Raw genomic sequence first — 17302 nt, forward strand, 5'->3', positions numbered from 1 at the left:
AACATGTCTTGACATCAGATAGAGTTGGTCTTTTTACCTTGTTCTGTTTCAAAATTGTTTTAGCTATTTGAGATCATTTGCATTTCTCAGCTAATTTTACGAAATAAGAACAAGGTAAATTAAACAAAATAAAAGCCTGCCATGATACTGATTGTGATCTCACTGAATCTATACATAAATTAGGGAGAATTGGCATCTTAACAATAGAGACCTCCAATTCATGACCATAATCTACCAATTTACCTAGCTCTTTGATTTTTCTCAGACTGTGTTGAAGTTTTTTCTCTCCAGGTATTGCACGGTCTTGTTTTCATCATTAAACTTTTGATGTTATTTTAAAAGTTTTGCTAGTTTTAACAATTTTATTTCAGATTATTCATTGCTAGTACATGAAAATAAAATTGATTTGGGTATATTGATCTTGTAGCCTGCAATCTTGCCTTCCTGAGCTGAATTTATATGTTCCCCCAAACTTGTATGTTGAAGTCCTAACTCCAGGGTATATGTTACTGTATTTGGACATGGGCTTTATTAAAAGATAATTACAGGGATAGGGGTATAGCTCAGTGGCACAGCATCTGCCGGGCAAGCACAAAGTCCTAAGTTTGATTCCTGGTGTCTCCCCAAAAGGTAATTATAGTTAAGTGAGGTCATCAGGGTGGGTCCTATTCCAAAATGACTGGTATCCTTATATAACAAGATCATGGCACAGGCACACACAAAACAAAACTGCTCCTCCTAGTTGTCTCAGGGTTGAGGCCACGGTTCTTTAGCCCTACAAGTGTCTTCCCTAAACTCAGCTTCCAGATGGACACCTAGAATATCTGCCCAGTTCATCCTTGTGACCCTCCAGAATCTGAGAAAATTAGGGCCCAACTCTGAAGAAGGCTATGAACACTTACCAAATTAACTGCTTTATTTTATTTATTTATTTTGTATACGGGGTTTAGCTATGCAGTTCGGACTCATGGCGATCCTCAGTCTCAGCCTCCCCAGTGCTGGGACTATAGGCATGTGCAGTTCCAGGGCCAGCACAGCATGCAGTATCAGGACTTTGCCTATGCTGCTATCTCCCCAGCTCCTGAGTATGCATTCTTAATTTTGTAGGTCTGGTTTTTAAAATTCCATTCAAAACATGGGCAAAGTCACTCCTAAAAAGTCAGGCAAATCTCTTGTACCGTTGCAGACAGTAAGCATAGAGAGCTGTAGAAACAGCATAGATTATAAATTTAGACTGCTTAGGCTCTGGTCCTGGTTTTGCCAATTACCAGCCATGGAATTTTTGGACAATTAATTTACGTGTTCTTGCTTTCATTTCTGCAAAATAGGACTGATGATAATACCTACTTCATTGGTTTTCTATGATAAAATGCATAAAAGTCTTTGTAATGTGTCTAGAACATTATATACCCACTGTGCCTAGAACAAACAATGAGTCCTATATAAACATTTTTAATTTTAATTTTAAATCATGGTAGGGCAATTAGATTCTGCTTCAGGATGCAAGCACACCCTTCTGGTTTCCAGACGCGAGGTTTTTGTCATCTTTTCCACAACCTGTGCTACCTGTGACTGGTAGAACTGTCATCTACCCATCATTCAAGGCAAGTCACACTTGACAGCTGCTGGCTGCCTTTGGACCAAGAGTTCTTGAGGCTGAGTGCACATTCAGGAAGCCAGTTTCTCTGCTAGAAAAAGCTCATGATGTCTGGCCGTGAGGCGATAGTGAGGGTTCCCTGAGTGGAAAGCTAAGTTTTTGTGATCCTGCCTTGGGTGTTGGCATCCCTAGATCCACTAAGAACTGGCAAGCTCCTCTTCCGTATCCAAAGGAATCAAGCTGGGGAAGGACAAGGCTGGCTTCTCGGTCCTAGGAGTTGCCCAGAGCCTGGACTGACCCCTGAGTAAGTTCTCAGCTCTTTTTATTTCACTTCATAGGGCAGAAGACCAGGATTAGGTTCCATCCCTTCATGGCAAGTCTTACACAATCAGGAGGATTGAACAGGGTCTGATCCCCAGGAATTCTTGGCTAGGACTAGCTCTCTTGGTTTCAAGTTTGCCTAGAGCCCTTTCCTGATCCAGCCTGGGATAGCTTGCTCCCTTGACAGTGTTGTTACATAAACAAGTGAGAGATCTGTTTGCTACAAGCAAAGTCAAAATTTCCATCTGAATTTTAGCTCATCAGGAGATAAGAACTGATTCAGGCTTTGGATTTTTAAATCTCCTCAAACTTGCAGCTGTGTTTTCCCTGTTTCCAGTAAATTCTGTAGTTTAAGGTTTAGGGAATGCAAAACACACGCAGTGCCACTACTTTAACTAGGAGGTAGGATGCTCTGTCCATTCATTGTCGTTTAATGCTCCTTCCTCATTTTGGCTGGTGATGACGGAGAAATATCTTGAAAATATCCAGTCTCCAGAACCTCGAGGAAAACAGGGTTCAGACCATGATCTGGCCTCCCCACTTCCAGTATTATGCTAATTAAACACAAATATGTGAATGTTCCACTTGCCGTGTGCATACACATGCAATGCAATGATGAGTCTGCACAGCTATGGGGTGCACTGCAGAGCCTGCAGCTGCTCCCAGCCCAAGCAGTCTTCCAAAGCACTGCCTGCTGCACTTAAGTCTGCACCTGGGAAAGGTGCCTACAAGATATCTTCTACAAATTTGCATATTTGTGTGCAAGGTCTCAAGCCGTTTGTACAGCTTTAGCCTGTTTTAAATGTTTTAAGGGTCTGCTTTGTTTTAGAACCGCACACTCAAAATTTTATTAAAAAACATTTTTTTGAGAAGTAGTTTCATAAAACTACACATTATTAGGTAGCCTTGATGGAGCGGTGGAAAATGAATCGTGTATCTTTAACTCGCAGAAGTTTAAAGGCTTTTTTTTTCCTTGTTAGCTAACAATGGAAACTTTTTTTAAAAAAGTGTTTCCCTTCCCCGGTCTTGCCAAGCAATAGAAAAAAAAAAAAAAAAAAGAAAAGAAAAGAAAAACTTGTTCCGCTGAGTTCAACCCCAGACAGGCTCACAACTTCCTTCCTGCTTTCCTCCCCCTCCCCCGCCCCCCCCCAACTTTTTTTTCCGAATCGTACATTGAACAAACACGGCGCAGCTTGAGCAGACTGACAGGGGTGGTATCTCCGCCGGGACGAGGCCGGCCTTCTTCGCCTCGGTTGGGATCGCCGGGTTGCCCGCTGTCGCACTCCTCTTTTTCCTCTTCCATAGATTGTTGAGGAAGTCATTTCTGAGCGTTTTTACTTTTAAAGCCATCCGGCCCTCTGAGTTCCACGTCTCTTGGGCATGTAGTCTGCATGGGACCCCCAGTCTGAGAAACTGCAGGTAGGCTCGGCGGCGCCTTCCCGGCCCTCGCCCGAACCGTCTTTCCGCTTGCGCGCCGGGCCGGTCTGGGGACAACGGGGTGCGCGGCACCCGGGCAGCGAGGCAAGGCAGGGTTCTCAGCGTCCCTCCCGCCGCCTTCCGGGCTCGCGCCGCGCCGCCTCTCGGCGCGCACAGGCGCGGCGGGCTCCGCCGGCTGAAGAGAGGCAGGGCGAGAGGCCCGGGCCCGGGAGGCTGCAACTGCGGGCCGCGCGCACCTGGCGGTCCCGGCGGCCGCACTCTGGCGGAGCAGTCGCTCAGTGCTGGGGCGCGGCTCTCAGAGCAGGGAGCGCCCCACCCCCAACACACTCCGCGGGGGGCGGCAGCAGGGGGCAGCCAGCACTGGTTTCGGTACGGGGTACGGCAGAACCTTGGCCCCGGGCACGCGCAGGCGTGCCCATTCTCACAAAACACTTGTTTAAGACCGGCCGAGGCTGCTGCTAGAAAATGCTCGGGCTGCAGCCGCACCGCTGTCCCAGGCCTTCGTAGGCCGAGATCCAGCCCGAAGTGCAGGGTCAGGAAGGTAAACCGCGGGCACACAGGAGCCTCCCGGGCCCGGCGCTGGCGGCTGGGGAAGGCGGGCCCCGCTCGACTGGGTCTGGAGCTCCCGAGAGGGCAGAGGGTGGAGCGGAGCTGTCCGTTACCTGATGGCCGTGTGGTGTCGCGCGCATGGGGATTCAGAGCTGTGCGTCCTCCCTCGCCACCAGTGCGCACGGCGCCCGAGACTAACCTCCCTACTCGGGATCTGCAGGGTCCTCGACGCTCACGGCAGGCTGAAGGCTGGAGCGGGCGCGCGCGCTGGGGAGGCTCAAGGCGTAGTCCCGCCGGCCACCTCGTCAGCTGGGAGCCTGTTCCCCAGAGCGCCCAGGGCCGTCCTGTCCCCAGCAGAGCTGGGCCCGGGGGCTGCCCCACCTCAGCGCGGCGCGCTCTGGGGCCCTGACTTTTCTCCTTGTGTTTCCACAGCTGCGCGGCGTCTATGGAGCTCTGGGCGGGGGCTGTGCCCGCGGCCGTGCCCCCCGCCCGCCGCCCGGGCCATGCGTCCCGGTCCCAGCTCGGAGCCGCCGGGCCTGCGGGGTTGAGCTGGGAGCCACGCGGGGAGCGGGCGCCGGCGGCGGGCGGCGCAGCGGACCCGGGGCTATGGCCGTGACCTGCTGTGCACTCAACAGCCTAATGGTCATGAACAGCGCCAGCGAGGCGAAGAGCGGCGGCCTGGGGCCCAGCGGCAATGAGACGCCCCGGGCCCCGAGCCCCGGCAGCGTTTTCAGTCCCGGGACGGCGGCTTCTTTCCTCTTTCCGCCGGCGGAGGAACCGCAAAGCACCGGCGGCCGGCGCAGGCTGAGCAGTGGCGGCAGCGTGAGAAGCCCGGGGCGCCTGCGGGGAAACCGGCTGCAAGGGGCGACCACTGAAGCCCTGACCCCGTCGGGCCTGGAGGAGGCCCAGAGGAAACTGCGAATTCTGCAGCGTGAGTTGCAGAACGTGCAGGTGAATCAGAAAGTGGGCCTGTTTGAGGCGCACATCCAGGCCCAGAGTGCTGCCACCCTGGCGCCCCGCAGCCCTCGCCTAGGTCGGGCCCGCTCGCCCTCCCCGAGTCCTTTCCGCAGCAGCAGCCAGCCTCCAGAAAGGGGCCTGGCCCAGGCACCCCCCATCGAGGAACGGAGGACAAAATCCTGGGGGGATCAGTGTCTAGAGACTCCCGTTGTGGACTCCTTGAGGCCAGGAGCGAGCCCGAGCCTTTGGAAGGACAGGGAGAGAGTGGCACCCCTCCAGGGCCTGACCATCCTGACTGGACCAGATGCTCACAATCCAGCAGCTTCCATGAGGCCAAAGGGACCACCTGTCTGTCCCCGCACTGACTTGCTAGACCTCGCTGTGGAAATTGACAAGAGGGTCAGCCCTCATTCAGACGATTCGAGCTGTGGCGCTCCCATATCTGAGCCTGTTGGACCAAGCTTTGTGATGGCCACAGAAGTAGCAGTGACAGCCACATCCATGGGGCATCCCTACCCATGTGACACTGTCCTGACTGAGTGGGTCAGTCAACTTGGGGCCTTGCATCCCCGGGAGTCCCTAGTGGAGCAGCAAGGGCAGTGTCTAGGAAGTGAGACAAGCCCAGCCCCAGAGCCCGTTGGCCAGTGCGATGGAAAGCTCCCTGGGCAGGTGGGGAAAGGTGACCTGCCCTGTGGCAGCACATGCTCCAGGGTGCCTGAGGTCAGTGGAAAGCCAGAAGAGCGGACTGTGAATACACAGAGCTCAGAGCCATCCCAGACCCAGAGCTGTGCCACGCTGCCTGGACATTTGGGTTCCATAGGTGCTGGGGAGGTCTGGAGTGGGATCCCCAGGAGCTGTGAGACCCAGCCAGTCCCCCACAGAGTGGGAGAAGGGTCCCCTATGCTGGGTTTGCTTGGGGGCAGTCCCACAGCACAGCCAGGGACTAAGGTTGAGATGGGTGTTTCGTCTGGCAGAATGTTGGAACCTTTACCCTGCTGGGAACTGGGGAAAGACCTGAAAGAACCCCAGTGCCTTCCTGGGGACGGGGTGGGTGTACAGCTTGGGGGCTCCAGAACTTGGCTCCCCACCATGGAGGAAGCTGTCCCAGCCTGGTCTCCAGACTCAGGTGTACAAAAGAAGGGGACTTGGGAAAGCCAGCTGCAGGATAGAGATGCCTACCCCAAGTCCGACCAGCTGCACTTGGACCAGGACCATCCTTCCTTAGGAGAGGCCTGCAGTCCCAGCAACACACCTGCCATACCTGCAGTCATCATTACAGACATGGGTACCCAGGAGGATGGGAGCCTAGAGGAGATGCACGGGAGCCCTCGGAGCAACCTGCCTCTGAGAAAGCTGTCCTCATCCTCTGCCTCCTCCACTGGCTTCTCATCATCCTATGAAGATTCAGAAGAGGATATCTCCAGTGACCCTGAACGTACCCTAGACCCCAATGCAGCCTTTCTTCATACCCTGGACCAGCAGAAACCCAGAGTGGTAAGTGTAGCTCTGAGGTTTTTCTTGAGCGCACGCTACTTTCAGCAGGCCTTTAATGCCTCGGGTCTTCTAGCCTTTCTGCTGAGTCATGAAGACTTCCCAGGACCCTGGGGCTGTCACAAGTAATATTTCTGTCCAGATGTTTTGCCTGGGCCCTGCACTCTGTGGGCTAGAGAGTGAGTCACTTGTATTGCTATTTCCATATCCATTTTAAAAAACAGGTGAAGGTACTTCCCAAAGGTCCACCACTCTTCTTGGGAATGTAATATTTATAAAGATCACTAAAAATTTCCTTCTTAACCTCAAAGACAGGGGACAGAGCTGTTAGAATTTAGAATTTGTATGATAAATTAAAATACTTAATTCTGTGATTAGGGATGATGACAGTGTCATCAAATTTACTCAAGTCTACTACTACAGCAGGTGAATAAGAGATGGACCCTGTGGTAGGCCATGAAGCCCGAGATGTGGTTGTGGCTAGTTTGTTGAGTGTACAACTGCCAAGCCTCAGCTAGGCAGGGCTGAAGCATTGTCATTGTGCTCCCTGTAACTGAGGTGCAGCCTGATGTATGAACGAAAGTGAAAACCATGTTTTAGCTAATCAGGCTGTATTCACATCAGAATGTTCTATTAGTTGCCTGAAATGCTTAAGGGATGGGAGTTGGGACAGGTGCATTTCAGGTTGGTTTTAGTGGGCATCTGCTTGGGGTCTTCAAACTGACATCTTGTTCTGGCTGTGAAAGTGGATGGGACTTTATTTCTGGTACATGGTTAATCTCAGTCATAGGCTGTCTTCATGCTAGGATCACAGTGTCTTTGAAAAGATGTAAGCATTGGAGTGAGCACTTCTAAGTCTGGCCTTTCTCTTAGCTTATCCAGAGAGCATGGGAAGTTTCCTAGCTTTAGGTTGTAGTGCTACCTTGGGAGAAAGTGCATGCTGGTATAGCAGCCCTGCTTTACCTTTTTCCTCAAGGAAGTGTTTTGTATTTCCACTCAGTATCATTCATCAAGGAGTTTTAGACTCTGAAGTGTGTTTCTGCCCAACTCCTGCCTCAGAAATCACAGTCTGAAAGTTTGAATTTCTTTTCCTGAGACTGCTTTCTGCTGATGATCTGGAGGCAAATGTGTATGCAAAATCTAGGCCCAGTATGCTTGGCATTTTGTGGCCAGGATAGAGTCCTGGAGCCTCACACCTGCTGTCGGGTGTGGACACTCCACTGTAGAAGGAACAGGGCACCTGGCGGGTATAGTTGCTGGTTCAGGGCAGGCGGATAATGCTCTCTCTGAAGATTTGGTCCACACTTTCCACAACTAGGGGCCCAGAAGCAGGAGACACTTCTGGGCACATTTTCCTCTCTGGCTTTTGAACCCCAAAGCCTGGCTGGCACACTCAGAGTCGTTTTAACTTGCTGTCCAAGTTTCCATTTGCCTTTTCTTGTGGTGGATTAGCAGCTCTTCACTGGCTGGTTATCAAAACAGTTTGTTCGTCCTGAGGTTTGAAAAGAGGTCTTGTCTGGAAATGACTTAAGGAGGAGATAAATAATGGCAGGTGACACATTGCCAGAGAGATACCAGCCAAGAAGCTAGAGGCATAAGGGGTGTTTGTAAGCTGACTTAACAGGCCCAGAGGTAGAAATGAGGGTGGCCTGTTGTCCTGTCACTTTTAAACAGGTTTTTAGACACCCACAGAACAGCCTTGGAAAAATCCCCTAAGGCTGATGGGGAAATGCACGTGCGTGCGTGCATGTGTGGTGTGTGTGTGTGTGTGTGTGTGTGTGTGTGTGTGTGTCCCCACACGCACACACAGACACATTGGGAGAGGGTTGGTAACCAAGTGGAAATTAGGGATCCTAGGGACTTTGGGGCTTTGGTTGAATGGTTGTACGATAAGTAAAGTTTCTTCATGTGCAGATTTTGAGCAGGGGCCTTACCAGTGACTGTGACACTGAAGCACGTGCTTGTTGAGGCAGAATCCCTTGAGTGATTCTGACATGTTTTGTCTACACAAGGCCCCACATCTTCATTGACTGGACTTGGCTGAGCTTGTGTTTTGTAAAGAAACCTAAACCTGTACTCTCTGAGCAGCTGTGATCCCCAGGCCAAGTTCTCTTCTGGACTCAGCCTTTTCTGTCTGCATGGCTGCCCTGCACTACAGCTGGGCGCACACACACACACACACACACACACACACACACTTTCTCCCCCTCACTGCTGCGTGCTTGGGCGTGCTCACCCCTCCCTCACAGTGCTGACACCCTAAACTCACACATGCCCCCGCATGTTCACGTTCAGTCTCATGCACGCTCACTCACAGGCTCTAAATGGCAAGTTCATTGCTGCCGTCACACCGAGCCCTGGCCCTCAGACCCATGGGGACCGGGAGAGCGTGGTACTGCTGCCTCCCTCCTGGGTGCCTCCTGCAGCAGGCTTTGCTCCTCCTAAGGAATGGGTCTGCGCTGGGGCTGCTGGCAGGGCGTGGCAGCATTTCTGCTTCTAAAGGCGCAGACGTTTGGAATTTGCCTGGAAGTAACTGTATTACACACCTAGTCTGGAATGGCTTAAATGCAGACTCATTCACACGTACTGTTCTCTCTGATTTAAACAGAACTCAACTGCCCAGAGCAAGATGATGCTGTCTCTCCTTTCAGAAACTAGAAGTAATTATCTGTTATTTACTTTTTTTTTTTTTTTTTGTGGAACCAGGGATTGAACTCAGGCCTTTGCACTTGCCAGGGAAGTGCTTATTCCACTGAACCATCTCCCTGGCTCCCCAGTCATTTATTTTCTTATATCATTCTAGTATCTGGGCCACTGAGACACCAGTGGAAAGTACTGCATTAAAATATGCATGCAGGGGCTGGGGATTTGGCTTAGCGGTAGGAAGCTTGCCTAGCAAGCTGGAAGCCCTGGGTTTGGTCCTCGGCACCAAAAACAAAAAATAAAAATAAATAAGTAAATAAAATATGCATGCATCTTACTTTAAAAACTAGATTTTAGGCCAGGCATGGTGGCACACACCTGAAATCTCGGCACTCAGGAGGTTGAGGCAGGAAGATCGCTGCAAGTTCGAGGCTACACAGTGAGTTTAAGGCCAGCCTGAACTGCATAATGAAATCCTGTCTCAAAAAGACTGAACAATCCACTAGATTTTGCTGATTTGCTTTACGTTACAGTTTGTGTACAGAAACTAAACAATATGAAACCCTGGCCTACTTATGTTGGGGGAGGGGTACTGTATAAAGGAGTATAATACCACAAAACCTCTGCTTTGTTGGTACTTACTTTTTAAGGATCGTTAGAATTTGTTTCCTTGGATTTTTGTTTAATATATATATCGACTATTTTTGTTCTGGTTTTCTTAATGAAAATTAACATACACAGGGGCAAAAAATTTAAGCAGTTGAAAATGGTTGTACATAGTCCTGAGAAGTACATAAAAATGTTATTTTTAGCTAAACTAAACTTACGTTTTAGGGGCACCTTAAAACTACGTCTAGTAGTGAATGGTTTAAGTGGACAATTCTTTTCTGAATAAGAAAGAGCCTGCTTGTGAGGTTGCAGTGCTTGTTATGAACCTGGGGTGGCTTTCTCCTTAGGTGTGTGGAGAAGGTTCTCCTGGAAAGGATCTGGAAGGACCCTAGTCATGCATGTGAGGTTCCAGATACTCCTTTAGGGGTGGAGAAACCAAGACCAGAAGGCAGAGAGACCCCAGTCTCATGCTCATGAGCTCTGCCTTGCTGGCTGTTTCTCCTACAGTATGCATCTAGCAGGAAGGTGATCTCATGGGGTCCACCTCATCCTAAGGCTCCATGACTAATTCTAGAGGTTTGATTCAAAACCTGTTGTATTTGAGACGCACATCAGGGTGTCTGGAAGTGTGGCCAAGTGTCTTTGACCTTGACTGGGAGGCTGGATTAGGCTGGGCACCTTTAATTCTGTGCTTTGACTTGAGCCTGCTGGTCTATCTGTGATGCTTGCCTGCCCTCACTTTACCAGAAAAAGTAGTTCCTTGTCATTTCACACAGCAAAAGCACAATCATAACAAATTCTCAGCACAGTACCCAAGGTTTTAATCAGGCAGCTCTTAGAGATCATGCTGGTAGGGTGCCAGAATATTAACCTTAGAATACCAATTTTGTTGACCAAAAGGGAGTCTTTGAACTCTTTGGATTTTTAAGCTTTGGAAACTGAGGCTTTCTCAGTGAGGAACCAAAATATCATTTCAGACACATTCTTAACAAAAGTCAAAGCATTCAGCCTGTTTAAAAATGTTCTCCAAGAAATAAGGAGAAAAGAACAGGTTGATCCTCAACATTATTCACCATACAGATGTTTAAGGTTTGCACAAGAACAGCTTAAGACTCACGTAACCTTTAGCTTTTATAAGAAAACAAGAAAAATGGATTTCAGATGTCCCATAGCCATCCCTAGAACTTATGTTTGTAAGTGTTGTGTTGGGGTAAGTCACTCTGCTGACTGCTGGCACATACTTGTTCAGTGAAGTTGCAGATTAGATTAGTTCTCTGTAGTTTATTTATACTTCTAGGAGAACCGATAACATTGTTTAGTCTTATTTTAGTTCATCAAGTTTTAGCTAGTTACCTAGAGGTTAAAAGTTTAAAGAATTTAATGGAAAAAATTTATGTCTTGGTAGAATAAAATCTGTAGGTTTCAGATAACCAGAAAATGATTCTGAATCAATACAGGTGTTCTTCTAAGCTGTGTCATGGTTACCACTCTTCTATGTGTTTGGATTGGAGAGGACAGTTTGGCATTGGAACTGAGGTGTAAATGGTGCACTCTCAATTCCAGAGTAAGTGTGCCTTGTGGCAATTCTTTTCTGGGCATTGTGAATGATATATTTTTCTTAAATCAGAATTTACTGCTTGTAGGGCCGGGGAGATGGCTCAGTGGAATAAGCACTTCCCTGGCAAGCGCAAGGGCCTGAGTTCAATCCCTGGTTCCGCCACAAAAAAAAAAAAAAAAAAAATTTACTGCTTGTAAAAAATCACACTAAGCCAAAGTATGAACTCTGGTAATATGAAAAGTCCTTTAGTCTGCCTACCTGAGATTTTTATATAATTGATTCTCCTGGGTATCCTGTAACCTTATACTATAGTATTAACTTCCTGAGCCAAGTAATGATTGTGCCACAGGTGGTCTCCATGGTACAGAGGAGAAACACCCAGCAATTCTTTCAGACCTGTGAGTCTAGTCCATTTGACTGTAGACAACCTGCTTCTATGGTCTTGAGAACATACAATCAGGATCCACTTGCTGTAGTTCTGTAGCCAATTGAGTTTTGCCATGGTCCTCCCAGACACCTCACTTCCTTCCCACTAGGACCCCTTCCTTCACCCCAGCTTCCCAGGGACATATGGAGCCCTGATGGTCTTTTCCAGGAGTAAAGTATTAAAAGCTACAACTCAAAAGACATTGTAATTATAGTGACCAAAAGACGTTATAGGTACATACGTTCTCAGGAGGAAGTTAGGTCTTTGTACTTGCCATTAAAGAATAACACAAACTTTTCTGAAGCTTCCAGATTGAACATTGTATAGCTCTGCGCCTGGAAGATTGTATAGCTCTGAGCCTGGAAGAAGTGTTGGGACTTCTTGTCTCCAACACTCATGTTTTATGGCTGATGAATGTTGGGCTAGAAAGGGTTGAACACATGCAGAGACCATGTTTCTGCTCTTCTTTTTACCTTTGAAGCTTCAACTAGGGTTTAAATACAATACGTCTTCTAGAACATGTGCTAAAGGAATGGGTAAATGAATGAGTGAAGAAAATGCCTCTTATTACCTACCCCAAAAGAAATGTTGAACCATTTGAAAGACAAACAAGGAAAGGGACAATTTCAGCAAGTACAGATTAATTGCTTATCCCATGGTCTTAACTGCCATAGAGGGAGGGTAGGACTTGGGTTTAGAAGACCTGGGTTAGTTTATGCATGATGTGCAAGCTGTTGGAAAAATGACCTGAAGAGGGGTGGTCTCAAGGGATGGTGAGCGTTTCCATAACATTTCATAAAATTGCCCAGCATAGCCTCTGGCATATGGTAGAGGCCCAATAAATACTAGTGCAAGTGGGAGACACCATGAGCCCTGTCATGGTGAGGCTCTGGAACATTCACTGGGCCCCTTGGGAGGAAAGCTCTGTAGTTACTGTACAACTTTTGTTTTAGTTCCACTTTCATCCCAAGACAATCTTGAAAAATGACTTTGACTCATCCAAGAGGCTGGAATGAAATGCATTTCTCAAATGCCATTGTGGAACCATGGAAGCTTGCTAAAGAGTAACTTCACGACCATCTAGCAGAATGCTGGTATCCCCTGTAGTTTCTTTTCATTTACTTGTGGGGTTGGGGATGACCTTAAGGTGCAGACTCAAAAGGGCAGGTAGAGAACTTGGTCAGTGCAGTGCCTGCTTCATGTCAGTCTCCAGGGCTACAGTCAAGCACTGTGCATTCCTGAAGCATTTTCAGGGAGATGACCCGGTGTTTCCTATATGCAGATGGGGCCTTCCAGGCTGTGCATAACAGGAATGACCACCAGCATAACAGCTTTGCTGTTATGACCTTTTAGCATAACAGACTAACTTGTCTGACATGTTTCTCAACAATTCCATTAGGAATTCACTATTAAAAATCCAATCTTCTCTTGTTCAGCTTAGCTGGACATCTTATTGACTTGATATCTTGTAATGGAAACATACTCAACAAACCTACTCTCTTTCAGTCATGAGCCAGTACATTTGTTTTTCATTTTCTGAAATGTTTACTTCTTTTTTTTTCAGATCAATTGTTAAATGTTGTAAGTATAGCTCAGTTGATAGAGTGGTTGCCTGGCATGCATGAGGCCCTTGGTTCAAATCCCGGCCATCAAAAAGAGTTTTAATAGTAACCAAAAAGTAGGAACTGCAGGAAAAGAACCAGAATGAATCTCTGTAGCTCATTCTTATATATGATTTTATGGGGGAAGGCATAATTTTTTTTTATTCTCCTTTTGAGTAAAGTAAGAAAATGGTTCATCCATCTTTTTACTGGACAGTAACAGTTAATTTTCAGCTGAGGAAGAACTTCCCTGTGAAGCTCGTTGTTATCCTGTTCACCTCACATTTTACTTTTGTGGTAAGATTTTGGGTGGAAAGGGAAAAAACAATACAGCAACACAAACAAAACTATTGTGATTATTTCCGTTGGCCTGATGACCAAGATTAGGGTTTGCCTAATCCAGAAATGGTGATATGAATTAATGATATAGGATGAGGGCCCAGTCTGGGCCAAGACTGTCTCTGAAAGAGTAGTCCAGTGGCTGACTTCATAAGGTTGATATCAGTGCATGGCCAGAGGGCATGAGCAAGGTGCTTTTGCCTCTGGCTTTTGGGGCATTGAGCATAGTAGCTTTTTTCACTACCACTCTTAAAAGGTTCTCTGGAGTCAGGCTTTCCTGCTGCCGTCCATTGAATCAGAATGAATAAACCAATTGTACTGTTTTCCAAAAAGAGGCTATATTACATTTTATATTACCAGAGCTTAATATTTTTATACACTGTGGGGAATGTTCTGCTGCTGGAGGAGAGAGGGATTGGGTTCCCTGGTGACTGGCTGTCTACCCCCTTGGCACTAGCCAGTGGGACATAGGCAATTACAGGGGAGGTCACAGCCCCCCCAGGCAGTTCCCAGCAAGTGTTTTTCCAATTCCGCTGACATTCTTTCCAGGCTCAGCACAATTTGTTTTCCTCTTCTCTATGGCAATTGATGACTAGGTGGTAGAATGTATAATTGGGCAGGATCTCTTGGTAAGTGCTTCTTCCTGGGTTGTATGGGAGCTGGTGTTTGTCTAATCCCCTGCCTATCCGTGAGTGGTTAATACTTTCTTTTTATAAGCTACCATCTGAATAATAGATTTAGTAAGACGTATAAGCTTCATGGAGAAGAGATGCTGGCTAATATGGAGAGGAATTTGAGAGTATCACTTCTGTAATCCTTATCTAACCTGAATCTATTAGCAGGAAACTCAAAAAGGCTCTGTATGACAATGAGATAACAGTTTAATCTCTTAACAATGTCAAGTGGAAAATCCAACTGCCTGCCAAAAGTTTAAGAAAGTAGTTAGGGACAAATAATCCTGAGACCCAGATTGCTAAACCATGGGTGGGGAAACTTGGTTGTTATGTGTTATAACTGGGAGGTTTGGACTTGAGAAACTAATAAAAAATTCTTACAGTTACAATTTATGCTAGTGTAGGGGACATTTTGAATGTGTTACAGTTGGATATATCAGTCTAGATGAAGCTACTAAAACCTTGTTTCCTTCATTTTTTCATTCATCATCATAATCATTGTAGCATGAAACATTTATTGGTATGGGAGCATCTTTTTAACTACATGCAATTTAGGAGAGACAGGTCCTTCTGGGCCCACCCTGGGAGTGCAGTGTGCTGGAAAGATGGGGGACTCTGATTTACCACCTGGCCTTTTAGGGCTTTGGTCTTCTCATCTGCAAAATGGGAGTCTTGACAGTCTTCCTGATGGGGTCAGCCTTAAATAAGACAGCGTGCAGAGTCTTTGAAAGAGGGTGGGTGGATTCCTCTCAAAGTTTTCCAAAGAGAAGCAGGATTAGGGCAAGTGCCTCATTGGAGCTATATAGTTTTACTCTGTGTTGCTTAAAGAGAAATTGTGAAGGCCTCTGTCAGAAACAGCCTGTCCACAGCAGAGCCATTTCTAAGGTGGTCATAGGAGTAGGGTAGAGAACAGGGATGAGTAGGCACACTCTAACATCCTAGTTCCTCTTGGCTGAGACAGAAGTTCTTCCTGCCTGAGTAGCATCCTGGCTGGCACAGATGGAGCACGCACCTCCATGGCCGTGGCTGCCGCTCCTCGGTGGGCATGCAAGCTGGAGGGACACGAGGGAAGATGGCAGCAGGCAAGGAGGGCAGTAGGCGGGGTCTGATGCTCCCAGAGTAGGGCTGTCAGCTCCAGAATAATTGAGAACAACCTGCACTCCTTTTAGATTTTGAGCATACTTAATGGGAGTATTGATTTTTCCAATACCTTTCACTGCTTTTCTCATCAGTGTCCTGGAAAGTGAAAGAGGAATTCAGCAAAGTCTTGAGTTTTTAAAGCAGGTATTACATTCAACAAATCCATTCTGGAAGGCTTTTCTGTGTGGCCCGGTCCACAGCTGGCTAGATCTGGAAACTGCCACTTGTCTCAAAGGATCTGGTCTTCCATCTGGTGGGTGCCCAGATGGCAGGCATCGTAGCTTGTCTGCACATAGCCCTGTGCTGGAGAGGCAGGCCTCCTTAGTGCTGTCCCTGTCCTGGGGAATCTGCCCTCTAAGACACAGCTAGACAGTGCTTTTGATGTGTGAAACTCAAGAGCAAGCTGTGTGGCCAGTGAACAGGCACATTCATTAAATATGAGTTAATGAATAAACAATTGGCGTGGGCACATGAAATGCAGAAAGCTTCGCTGTGTGCTGTGGAACACAGAGTGGAGGAGTTGGGTTTGGGTGGTGGCCATCAGGGCAGGCAGGGGTCTGGGGTTAGGCCTTGAGTTTGCTTCCTCTGTTAAAGTGGGAGAGCAGAATGTGCGGATCCACAGGAAGCTCCAGCAGGTTGGAATGAAGAAGGGCCACCTCCCTCCCTCCCCAGTACACTGGGCTCCCACAAGTGACACACTCAGCTGACAGACGGTATCTTGCTTGGGCAGTGGTCCTGCTCTTTTGAGATCAAAATGGGGTCACCCACATCCCCATCCCAGCTGAGCAGAATGTCAAAATCTGCAGGCCCAGAAAAGACTTGCTCAGTGTTGCTGAGCTATAATCTCTGGGAGCCTTAGGGGAGGTGGGATGCGGGTAGCAGATAGCCTGGATTTGGAGACAGGGCAGTCAGGGGGTTGAGCCTAAGCGGTCATTTCCTGGTGCTGTGACCTTAGAGAAATGTTACTTTTCTATACCTTAGTTTTATCATCTGTGAAATGGGCCTAATGATACTCGCCTTAAAGTTTCAAGTGGTTTTTGTTTTGTTTTGTTTTTTGATTTTAGGCAGAACTGGGGATTGAACTCAGGCCCTTGCACTTGCCAGGCAAGCGCTTATTCTACTGAGCTATCTCCCCCCACCTTTTTTTTTTTTTTTTTTTTTTTTTTTTTTTTAGGTTTCAAGTCTTAAATGAGGTAAAATGTGGAGCTTCTGGACATATGGAGTACTCAGTAAATGGTAACCTCATGGGCCTCACAGACACACCTGGATTCGCAATCTATGCCATTCTTTTTTCATTTGAAAGTGAAGCAGGATACCCAAGGGAGTATTTCTGGTGTCTGTGTGAACAGTGAAATGCTGTGTATTATGCCTTCTCTCAAAAAAATAGGTCCTGGAGCTCTGTTGTTGAAGCGTGTCAAGGTGTATGCAGGAGTAGGCTTGTTCTGCCAAGCAGAGAATCAAGATGGTCTGCAGGAGAGGATGCAGCTTGAACCAGCTGACTCAGATCGTGCAGAGACGTCTCTTAGGCCTAGTTTCCTCACCTCTCACACTTTGCTCCAGTGTGACGATAGTGTCCTCTCACACACTGTTGTGAAGATGCAGTGGGGTCATGTAGGGTGAGTTCTGAGCACAGACCAAGCCTGGGAACAGAGGGAGTGCCTCTTCTGTCTCCTCCTCCCTATGAAGAGGCTTGTCATGGCCTCTGACTTGTCTTTTCCCACTGCCTGAGTCATGGCCAGTCTTCCTAGGTACCATATGGAAGAGCTGTACAGGCTGATAACAAAGCAAGCAGCAGGATTTCTTTTTCCAAGGAGGCCCCTTAGTTGCAGAGAGCCTCATTTTGTTTCCAGTGCTTAGAATTTGAGGTTGCAGAAACAATCCCCTGGATTCAGCTGCTGGCAGGGGTATCAGGTTACCAGCCCTGGGGACCAGCCCCCCATTCAGTTCCTTGTGGAGGAG

The 17302-nt window shown here is 47.7% G+C and overlaps 1 protein-coding gene across 2 annotated transcripts in view; it reads left to right on the forward strand.

Moving 5' to 3' along the window:
* Window positions 1-3248: 3248 nt before the first annotated feature.
* The window catches only part of Itpkb (inositol-trisphosphate 3-kinase B), a 90952-nt gene continuing 76898 nt past the window's right edge, over window positions 3249-17302 (forward strand). Inside the window, exons 1-2 of one of the 2 annotated variants that reach the window (XM_004641170.2) lie at window positions 3249-3337; window positions 4337-6355. In XM_004641170.2, the coding sequence (XP_004641227.1) occupies window positions 4511-6355 (1845 nt within the window). In that variant the 5' untranslated portion in view covers window positions 3249-3337; window positions 4337-4510. Of the gene's footprint in view, window positions 3338-3813; window positions 3897-4336; window positions 6356-17302 lie in introns of those variants that run through there. The other variant, XM_023701156.1, reaches the window with a different exon arrangement.

Source organism: Octodon degus, unplaced genomic scaffold (genome assembly GCF_000260255.1).
Source record: "Octodon degus isolate 3935 unplaced genomic scaffold, OctDeg1.0 scaffold00131, whole genome shotgun sequence".
Classification (NCBI taxonomy): Eukaryota; Metazoa; Chordata; class Mammalia; order Rodentia; family Octodontidae; genus Octodon; species Octodon degus.